At 41.3% G+C, this 11,424-nt stretch overlaps 1 protein-coding gene across 1 annotated transcript; it reads right to left on the bottom strand.

Annotated features, from left to right (window-relative positions):
• Positions 1-2,233: 2,233 nt before the first annotated feature.
• On the bottom strand, positions 2,234-11,424 carry LOC133111836 (dnaJ homolog subfamily A member 2). Its single transcript, XM_061222451.1, has 9 exons — positions 11,243-11,424; positions 9,687-9,746; positions 9,334-9,560; positions 8,821-8,901; positions 6,991-7,124; positions 6,529-6,725; positions 4,728-4,872; positions 4,481-4,608; positions 2,234-4,113 (listed from the first exon to the last, which is right to left on the bottom strand). The coding sequence occupies exons 1-9, from the start codon at positions 11,318-11,320 to the stop codon at positions 3,928-3,930; spliced, it is 1,236 nt and encodes a 411-aa protein (XP_061078435.1). The 5' UTR covers positions 11,321-11,424; the 3' UTR covers positions 2,234-3,927.

Genomic DNA, 11,424 nt, shown 5'->3' with positions numbered 1-11,424 from the left:
CATTTAGTGTAATGAGGTGCCTTCATGAGTCCATCCATCCATCCATTATCTGAACCTGCTTATCCTGAACAGGATATCCCAGCATACATTGGGCGAAAGGCAGGAATACACCCTGGACAGGTCGCCAGTCCATCGCAGGGCGCGCGGACGCGGACACACACACACACACACACACACACACACACACACACACACACACACACACACACACACACACACACACACACACACACACACACACACACACACACACACACACACACACACACACACACACACACACACACACACACACACACCTATGGGCAATTTAGACTCTCCAATCAGCCTAACCTGCATGTCTTTGGACTGTGGGAGGAAACCGGAGTACCCGGAGGAAATCCACGCAGACACGGGGAGAACATGCAACTCCGCACAGAAAGGCCCCGGCCAACGGGGATTCGAACCCAGGACCTCCTTGCTGTGAGGCGGCAGTGCTACCCACTGCACCATCCGTGCCGCCCCTTCATGAGTCGCAGCTATTTATTTATATTGAGCCATCTTTAATCTTTGGAAAAGCAATTACAATTTGAAATATATTCCATTTCAAACCATGGTCATGTTTTGCGTTTTTTAAATCGGAGAATTAAAATTTTAAATGTACCTTTAAATAATGGATGTGGTTTTTTTTTACATTTATCTGAAACTGTTTTAATACTTGCGTTTATTCATGTTTTTCTACTTTGTTTATAGTGGCTCTTAAAAGGAATAAGTATTTATTCAAATGTGATTTGTACAGAAAAGCAGATTTAACATTTGTTTTTATTCATTGCTTTGGAAAATAAACCATCTTTTTTGGCCAGTTCTGTCACATTCTTACAGGTTGATTGACTCGGGCTTTGTTTTTCCTGTACATTTACAATTATAATATAGCTGTACATCATGCTATATTATAATTGAGTGCAATTTCCCAATTTTCCATCGGCTACTGATGCTCCTGACTGTGTGTTCAATCAATACAGCGTAAAATGACCAATATGCCCCGTTTGTTCCTTGTTACTGTTCAATCATCCAATCCACCAAACAACTCAAAACAATAGAGTCAATACCAACAGGAGAATACACTGTTTGACATTGGCAGGGAAATTTGGCACATTTCACTTGGGAACCCACCCACATAATCAGCTGTGCTGCTCATCCCACAAATGCATGATCCTTACAAATGGGACACCATTGTAAAGGGAAATGAGCAGGCTTTCTAATTGTATAAGATACAATGCTAATAATAGTGACAACCGAGATTTCCACACCTTTTTAAGTTTGTATTATTACAAATCTCAAATTGTGGAGTAGAGGCAAATAATTAAATGATGGGCACTATATGACTTTAAATTAACTTAAAACAACTTCAAATTATGGAAGGAATGCAATACTGGAATTCTATGCACGTCTTCCTCTCTTCAGCGCAGATATTTCTGGAATAATGGTTAAACAGTAAGAAGAATGCCCTCAGCAATTGAGTCTGAAAAATGTTTTCACACTAAGAAGGCGGCCTTAATTTTCCCGACAAGCAGAACCACAAGTTCTACTTGGTCGGCCAGCCAATGACTGGGTAAGACTGCTGGCTACAAAATTGTAACGGGAACAGCTAGACTGACACATTTCTAATGGAGTAACCATGGCAATGCATTTATAATCTGACCAGCTGGACAAGGGCACCATTCTGAGAAGCCCGAGATCCAAGACCTATGATACAACACATTACCCGTTGTATTTATAGCACTCAAAGAGTTCAAAGCTTGCATTTATACATGGACAGTCAAGTGACCTGCTCCTGCCAAGACACCATTAAAGATGAAACAGATACTGTCTGGCAGAGCTAATAGTTGGTCAGATGTATGAGCAGATGGTAAATATGAAACCCATGTATGGGGGGCAGAGGGTTATTGCATGGTCTGTTTGGTAATTCAGTTTCCCGACCACTCTGGAATTTTAAAATAAAATGTGCATCCACCAATTTATTTGCCTGTTAATCCACTCGCCATTTCTTAAAACAGAATGGATGCAGGCTTACTTTCCTATTCATTTCAACTGGTTAATAATGTGGGGCTTTGACTTTAGGATGTCTTTAGTACATAAGAACAATAACGTTGTGGTGAAGTCCCTAGGCTCAGAGCACACAGAGGTGGATCCAAATCAATTCATCAACCTCCAAACCAGCGCTCTACTGTAATAAAATTCCTACATAAGGCACTGACATGTGACAATTTATTGTACAAACAAACATGAACAAACATGTGCATCAACACTTCAATAAATTACAAGGTCATGTTTTTCAAGCACAGGCTTCCAAAATTTGGACAAATGTAGAAGCTTGCAAGGTTGTTGTACTTTCGCCAGACAATCCAGTTATACGTTTAACCCCCGAGTGCAGATTCCCGATCAGCCCTCTCCCATTTCTGCAGTGTTTTAAGACTGCCCGTTATGGTGGAGGGCTATGGGGCAAGTCACATGACACTATTCAGGTTTAACAATCCTTCTCCAATGTTACAACAAAATAATTTGAATATCTATATTTTGGGATCAACATGTGACAAGCAAATTAAACTCACCAAGTTATAGCCTACTAGGAAAAAAAACAAACATTTTTATGCTTAATTTTATGATTTCTCAGTGATCTATAATTCAGGCAACACACACATCCAACACAACTTTATGGCAAAGAGTGTTTAACTATATTCTGGCGACTAATAGTTCAATGTACAGCCAAAAGCTTTTTCTTATTACACTTCTCTGGAATGATAGCTTGCCCTTGATAGCAACCATAACAAAACCTAAGGCAGCATTTCTCAACGAAAGCTTTTCAGATTCAGTTAACATTCAAATTATACATGACAAAGCACTGCGATAATGATGTTCAAAACATCTCAAAATGAATCCCACTCCACGCCGAAGATGTACAAGTTTAATTTTTTCCAGGGTAATACAATATTTAGACACTACCTTTGTTATATACAGGTAGACTTAGAAGGTGCACACAAACCTGAAAACAAGGTCATGTTTTAATTTACAAAGTGCCGCTGCCCGCTTTGGATGGGGAAGAAACCAAGATATTCAAGTTGAAATGAGAATTAGCCAGTACATGTGGCTCAGATCACAGGTTTAATAAGCCTGCAGAAGTCCCGCTAAGGCAATCCAATTCAATGGGACAGACTACAAAAATGACATGCTGTATGGTTCAGATTTTCAAGAACACTTTATTTAACTTCAGAAACCTTTCACAGAAGTAATATAGTTATTTTGTCTCCACACTGTCACTCGTTTAAATGTGATGTTTCTTCAGTGCAGGAATCAATACTTTCTAACATGCACCTGGACTGAGGACAGATACAGGCTATGGAATTATTTCTTCTAAAGTATTCACAGCAGCTTTTGTGATGGCAGCAGATATAAAGCTTAATGGACAATCACTTTCAATTTATACACAATGTTGTAGTATTTTTTTCCCCCCATTTTAAAATATATAGCAAGGAAAAAGTAAAAAGTAAATAAATTTGTATAAATGAAGCACAGATACAAACAACTAAAAAAAAAAAAAAAAAAAAAAGTGATGTTGACCGCGTCTTTCTCCGACCAGGATCTCACCAATCTCACGCCACTCCGTCGAGTTCTGAGGCAAAGCTTCCTCACGTATGGTTAGTTTAAATTAACTGTAAATACTACGACCGAAAAATAAAATAAAGTGAAAAACATCAAGTTTACACAATGAGCGGTGGGTTGTGACCTGTTCATTTAATCTGATCGGGGTTGCCGATGGTAGCGGTGCAGTGTATGGAGACGGGGGGGGGGGGGGGGGGGGGGGCCTTCTCTGGGCGAATCCAGAGCAGATAAAATGGGGGGCACACCCACGCTTCCCCCGTGCGGCTGGTTTTTCCCCCTGCGGCGGGACTACTGGTGCGCGCACTGGACGCCGGGCCCGTGGTGGCCGCCCTCGTCGTCCGAGCTGTCGTTGTATGCCTCGCGCCTGTGCCCGCCGGACGAACTCTGGCTGACGTAGTCCTGCAGGTCCACCTCCTCCGCATCGCCCGACACGATGGGCGGCTCCGCCCGGGCCGGCAGCAGGTCCTCCAGCTCCTGGAGACAGAACCACGCCGTGCGGTCAGGGGTGTCCCAGTCACCCAGCTTCAGCTAGCACAGGTCTTCAAACACATACACTCCTAATGTCTGTACAGCCTCTTACAGGTATAGACACCGGTAACCTGCTGAATGCCACTGAAATGTCTTTGGCTTCAAATCACAAGAGTACCTGTACATTTCTAAGAGTAGCTGTACATTTTGACTCTTAATTTCAAACAGTCACTTCCCTTTACATCTAGTTCCACACTCAAACTAAAGCAGCAATGACCACTGTAAAAACTACATTAGAAGATTTTTTTTTAATTGGACCATGGACTGATGCTCATTTCCTTAAGAAGAATATATACCGAGTCTTATTACTTACGGCGAGTTTCTCAGGACTAATCCAGTTGCTGCTGGGGAACTGCACATCGAATTTGATAAACAAATCGCCCTTTTCAAAGGGGTTACGATACTGTGGCATTCCCTCGCCCCGCACCACCCTGATGGAACCTGCGGAAGACAAAGGCAGCAATGAGAGAACCAAACTTACCAAGGAAACGCGACAAAGATTACCATGCACCAACAAAAACAAACCAAGCTAAGCGATACGAGCCAACCATCACGCCTACCTGGCTCAATGACTTTGCCAGGCGGGTATTTCACCATGATCTGTCTTGCGTCCAAGTGTTTCAATGTGAACTGGAACCCACAGAGTGCTTCCACCAGGCCGATTTTGTGGGTCATGTGCAGATCATGGCCATCTCTTCTGTATGTCTAAAAGAAAGACACAGCATTAGCATTTACACTACAAAAATGCAGGACAGTGTCAACCAGTAATTTTATTAATGGTATACTTATTTACAGACTAAATGGTGAAGCGGAATAGACAAAATATGCTAAATGAATATGGGAGGTGGGTAACCTGTTGATGGACAACCAAGCACTACCCTTACTGAACGGTGCTAGGCATGACAAAACTAGTGTTGCTCCATACAATCGCTCAACCTTAGATATAAATGCAAGTCAAAGTAATTGCGGAATACTGCGCTGCTGTAGGGACACCAGTACTTTCCGTAACAAGAAAGTGCCTTCAAAATGCCCGTAAACTTCAATGACTTCAAACTACTATGCAAATGAATGCTAATTTAGCACAGGAAATCAAGTAAAACAAGTTGGTTGAAGCATTAAGTCAAAGATTCCAAATGCCCTTCAAACCCATTCACACTCCCAAGTGTCACCAGCATGTGTTTCCATGTTATTTTAAGGAAGATGGACAGGACTGACAGTCTGGAGGTGACACTGTAGTGGAAAATTGCTGTGTAGCCCTACAAAGTAAGAAATTCTGGGCAATACAAAGCATTAACACTGCAAGAGGACTAAATCCCATTTGTATCTGTCAGTGACAAGGCTGACACTGCAATCTGTTTCATCTTGCAAAAAGACTGCAGTAGAGCAGGCAAAACCACCATCTAGCACCAAAAGCTGCTAAAGCCATCCCATTTTCCCTGTAAGGAGTTCTGATCAGCACATTTAACAACTGGACAATATCAATATAGAACAGGAGGTTTCAAAAACAAGCCTGCATAAAATAAATGTTTCATTACACACTTAAATTTAAAGGAGGAACCTTTAAGTGGTGGTTGGGTTTTTATATGCAATTTGTACAATCTGTTCCATTACTGGAACATGAAATGAAAGTATGAAATATGTCAGTTCTTTAGTTTCGAAGTAAACGTTTTATTTTTAAATGCATCATCCAATTTTCAACTGAGAATTGATAATGTTCTTCTCGAAGCGTGTCACACGAGGATAACCACTGCCCTTTAACTCGTGACCCATAGTTTGCACTGCAGGCCTCCAGCCAAGACAACGCAAATATTTGAGGACTATTGGACTATTTCTGGTTATATTCACTGAGCTAGCTATCTAGATTGCTTTCATAAGATGATGTTATCGATAACGTTAGCTAGCTAGTTTGCGTTCATAGTTGTGCTTAACTTAGCCAGCAAAAATTATCACTGGATAAGTCAGTGTCCTTACCTTAACTATCGATAGTTGATATACTAAGTTAGCTAGAAAATTATGTCTCCCAAGATGAGCGCATTTCATGGGAAGTAGCTATGGTAAGAAACAACGTGTGGAAAGCATCATTGCTAATTGACAGTTCTCATTACCACACCAAGACAGTTTCGGTTTGGTAATTAACTTTTGCAGTGGGAAATATAGGCTTACAAAATTTGTACAATAAAATAAAGGCTTAGAAAAAGACATTTTAATATACATTTAAATGACTGAATAATAAAACAATTATGCACATTTGTTTTGTTGTTACCTACAGGCAACAGGCAAGTATCACATTCAACTACCATGTTAGGATAGAGCCAGTCAGCCAGCCAGCCAGCCTGCCTGCCTGCCTGCCTGCCTGCATACCTCATGCTCCTTCTCCTGCAGGACTAGGACAATGTCCCCTGGCTCCACCCCGGGCGCTTGGTCCGCTTCCCCTCCGAAGGTGATCTTCTGACCGTGTTTCATGCCTTTGTCCACATGAACCTCCAGGATTTTTACCTCTTTAACCACCTTCTTACCCTCGCACTTTTTGCAGCGGTCCTTTTCATTAATTAGTTCACCTAAAAGCACAGTAAGAAATTATCATTAGTGGGCAATTATGTAGACGCCAAATGAGTAAATCTAAAGAAGAATTCGGACAGTCGACAAGACGCCCCCCATTATGACTTGAGGCATAATGTATGTTTTTCAGTAACAGCTTGACCGATCAATAGTTAATGTAGGGTGAGGTTACTAGGAATAAATACAGTTCTGAAGAAGACTACTGAAAAGAAACTCAATAGTCTGTTCCATGTTAACTGGGGAGGGATGAGCGGACAGGCTTACCTTCCCCATTACAGTCAGTACAAACTGACTGCATCTGTTGGACCATTCCTGGGGCCAGCTGTCTGATCATGATGCGCATGCCACGCCCCCTGCAGGCGGTACACTTCTGAACAGCTCCAGACTTCCCACCCTGGCTACAGTGCAGAGGGACAGTTCATGCATGACAACAGGTACACAAAATATTATGAATATTGGGATTTCAATTCAAAGTGACTTCTAGGACAAACTCTGAGGGTGTGGGCGCTGTGGCACTGGGAAAGGTTTTTATTTTTTAATTTTTAATTTTAAAATTTTTTTTTTTTTTTTTTTAAACCTCCTGCTTCTGTTGTCCCTGTAAAACACCCTGACAAGCATTCTGTTAACTAAATTGCCAGGTTGATAAATTGTAAAAATTTATCGGAGTGTCTGTATAAGCAGATTTAAGCGCGGACTGATTTAGCCTCTAGGTTAGACCTCTCTATTGTTACTCTGGCTGTAAACTGTGGTTAAAGCATTTTGAAGTTATATCAGCTGAGTGACACAAGGTAAAGGGTAAACGAAAACTGGTGCACCTGTCACCATAGGCAACCTTGAGAAGTCAGCCGCAAGTGCGTTCAGCAAGAGTAGCTAAGCAACGTATCTTTTCGGTTGGTTTAAGCAAGTGGTCCAAAACAAACTTAACTGTTTTTTGGCTATACTGGCACATTTTGTTTACAGGATATTCATTTATGGAAGTAAATAAACATGACAACGTTTATTTGAGTTTGGTTTATTGATAGTGTCTTTTAGATAGCTGGCAGGTGGGGGGGGGGGGGGGGGGGGGGTTTAGCCCCCATTAAATCAATGTTATTTGGCTAGTTTTTGGCTAAGTAAGCTAACAGAGTGATCTACGCAAACTCGATGTCGCGTTCAATACACTCCTACATGTCCCCAAAATATTGCATGAATTTGTGATGAGAAACTCAGTGGACATGGGTCCGAAAAACACGAACCATCCCTAGTCACCAAGCAAAACTCTCCAGATTACATTATGTGTAAATGATGCTGAATAAAAAAAAAAAAAAAAAGCTAAAACCCTATATCTGCATCATCTCTTGCCCATACATTCCTCTTAAGGCAATAGGACTGAGCCAAATAGCTTAAATAATGTAAACTATACGCATTTATTAAAATTCTACTTCAAGTTTAATATTAACAGTCAACTACGTGGTCCATAACCGAGGGTCTGTTGGTCTTTCCGAGATTCGACTGGATACATTTCACAAAGATACAATGGCTTAGCCACAGGAATGGGGAAAAACTATTTCACCTCATTAGCAGCATCACTAGGATTCAGATATGTCAATGACAGCAACTTTTGGAAAAGGTGTTCAGGGTAGTGATTAAAACAGAATGGCTTGCCAAATGTTCCAAAAATGTTCACCATCAGTTGGCTGTCATTTACAGGAAAAAATCTAATTAAATCGATTTAAATACAATGTGCCTACATCTTAACTTGAAACAACCATGGTTTTTGTTCCTTTCACAAACTAAGCTAGAGGTCTCCTAAAATGAAAGAAATTATAATAAAAAAATATATAAAAAATCCAACAGACAATTTATAGGGAAGCTCAAAACTATTCAGGTCATCACAGTATTAATATAAGGCGGATGCTTCATACCACAGAAGCCATGCCGGTTCACGCTAGAGATTATTTTCAATGAAGGCGACAAACGTGGTAGAAGAGAGTTGCACAAGCATGCTTAGCCATGAACTTCCGTTCCTCAACATACAAAAACATTCAACCAATACTGCTTCCATGCTGGAGAATCACCACAAAAAGAACTATAAGCCATGACATGTTCACTTACCCATTACAGGTACTACACAGTACATTCTTGCTGAGTTGTAACTTGGTTGTTTTTCCATTGTACAGGTCTTCAAGAGACACCCTATTTGAAGCAAAGATTAAGAGTTTTCAGCAAATGCAGAACGGTGCTAGTACGTCATGTCAATTTGATCATGTGCAAATGAGGAGCAACTTAATTAGGTCTCCCAACCCTCCTGAGATCCCATTACTAATCTTAACCCATTGTGTACAATGAACGCTACCTCCTTTGAGGACAGCTTTTTAATGGTTGGACTGATGACTAAAATTGAAATACAAATACAACAGCTTATTAGTCCACGGCTCCTACACCTGCCAGAACATCCGTTTGCCTGGCTGAAAAACCACATTGAAAAGCTGTACGCAACCCGATACATAGGTAACAAATGTACCCATAAGCATACTTCCTTCCGTAAGGGCTCTGCTATAAACATGGAAATAATACAACATATGACCAAACTGCTGAGACGTTACTATCAGTCAAGTGTTGACTAACTTGAGTGGATGGACCATGTCTTCTCCTCTTCGCCTGCCGCCATTCCGGCTCCTGCCCTGTCCGCCCATGAACCCGAAGAGGCCCCCGCCGAAGATGTGCGAGAAGATGTCGTCCATCCCGGCCCCACCTCCACCACCTTCCCGCAGGCCTTGCTCCCCATAACGGTCGTACAACTCCTTCTTCTCTGGATTGGTCAACACTTCATAGGCAAAGCTGATTTCTTTGAACTGAATTTAGGAGGACGGGTTACGAGAATAATTATTTTAATAATTAAACACGGCCCTAAATCAGCAACCGGATGTAATACGTAGTGCAAAATGGCATTTACCATGTATCCAAATCAAGCTCCTTACCTTGTCTCCAGCATTTGGATTCTTATCTGGGTGGTATTCTTTTGCTAGTTTGCGGTATGCCTGAAATAAATATACAAAAAAGATTAGGAATACTAGTACTACTACTATGACACCTACAACTAATAATAATATCTTCCGTTTAAATTTCTACTACGTTTTATACTCTGGAGTGTTTACATCAGTGTGTAAGAAATCCCCATAGAAACCGTAGCTACTTTGGATTCTTATGTGGGTGGCATTCTTTTGCCTTTGGATTCATGTGACCATCAATAAACCTAAGACCACGCCGTCCATAATCCTTTCTTGGACAGTTCAAAATAATTTCACGCTGAACAATTGATCAGGCATTGGTTCATGATTGCCGTCAACAAAACAGCAATTTAATTTCAAATTAAGGACCCAATGTGTCTCCCTCAAATCGGCTAACTGAAATTACACAGCGTTACTTGGGTCTAACCACGGTGCTAGTGATTTGCTGGTGACAATGTTTACATGCAGACCAGAGTAGCTTACAAGCCAACTCACAATGGCCGCAATGTTGGCTAGCTAAAATGCAGCAATATTCCCACAACGTCATATATGCATACATAGCTCTCCCCACGTTGCCGCAATACGGAGCTATGTGAACAATAATGTTGGTTCCCAACTCAGAGAGCATTTAGCAACTATTAGCTGACCAAGTTGCAACTACCCAATAATAAACATTCTAAGCCAACTAGTTAACATTAACTAGCGCAACGTTATTTTATCAATTTTGTCGATCGACAGCCAAGTAACTAAGTCTGCTCCACGCTTTGCTTTAAAAAAAACAAAAACAAAACTACCTAGCTATGAATCTTGCAAAGTTAGTTTTATGAAAATAACGAACTTGGCTAAACGAATTAAACGACAACGCGAACGCCGGTCTAAGTCTAGGCAAGTTACCTTCGTTAGCTAACTTAACTTACCTTAAAATCAACCTTCTGCTGACCCCTTTCTGGGCATTTCTAACGTTACATCTGCTAGCTTTCATAGTACAATAAGTTAACTACAGCTAATTTGCCTGTACGTTAGCTAGTTAACACTTATGGAAGGCTTATGGAATATGGAAGTGTAACGTTACACAAGTAAACCGACTCGCCAATGTTAACGTTAACTAGCTAGCCAAAGACTGGGAACTGTTGTCTAGGAGCGAAGTCAGTTAAGTTGGGAGTCATTGCGGAGTGAAACCCAACGTCCTAAACGTACAAAGACAAAGTAGGCCAATATACGAGCCAACATAGATTGCTTGCTAGCTCTACGATCAAAGAATGAAAATGAATTCTGATAGATCTCGCCGTATCACCTTTTTTTTTTTTCAAAAACAGGGCCCTGTTGCCACAGCTCGGAATCTAGCTAACATTAGCCCCGTCCCTAGTTAGCTAGCTAACGTTAGGCCACATAGCCTGCCTAGCTACGGTGCTAACTAATCTCCATCGCTTCCTGATTCGAGTCGAACATCACGGCAAGGTATTTCGTATTTTTAACATAACCGACAAGTTATCGATCTGATAACACGAAATTAATTGAAATGTTACCTTTTTCAGCTCGTTCTCTGAGGCAGTCGGGGATACCCCGAGAATGTCGTATAGTTTTGTATCGGCAACGTTCGCCATGATGGAGCTCAGAGAAGGACCTTCTGCACAGTAAGCGAAGAACTGAAAGAGGAGGCAGGCGGAAGCACCACACGCACTGCGTCTGCGTCAACTTTAACCCGCCG

This window comes from Conger conger, chromosome 15 (genome assembly GCF_963514075.1).
Source record: "Conger conger chromosome 15, fConCon1.1, whole genome shotgun sequence".
NCBI lineage: Eukaryota > Metazoa > Chordata > Actinopteri > Anguilliformes > Congridae > Conger > Conger conger.
The sequence above is the reverse complement of the archived record's forward strand: the minus strand, read 5'-3'. Positions and strand labels throughout refer to the sequence as shown.

Excerpts from the sequence above, each read along its gene's own strand:
- LOC133111836 (XM_061222451.1), bottom strand. The coding sequence starts at position 11,320 with ATGGCGAACGTTGCCGATACAAAACTATACGACATTCTCGGGGTATCC. Across the intron at positions 9,747-11,242 it reads CAGAGAACGAGCTGAAAAAG|GCATACCGCAAACTAGCAAA; the intron begins GTAACATTTCAA and ends TATTTATTTCAG. Across the intron at positions 8,902-9,333 it reads GACATGGTCCATCCACTCAA|GGTGTCTCTTGAAGACCTGT; the intron begins GTTAGTCAACAC and ends TGCTTCAAATAG.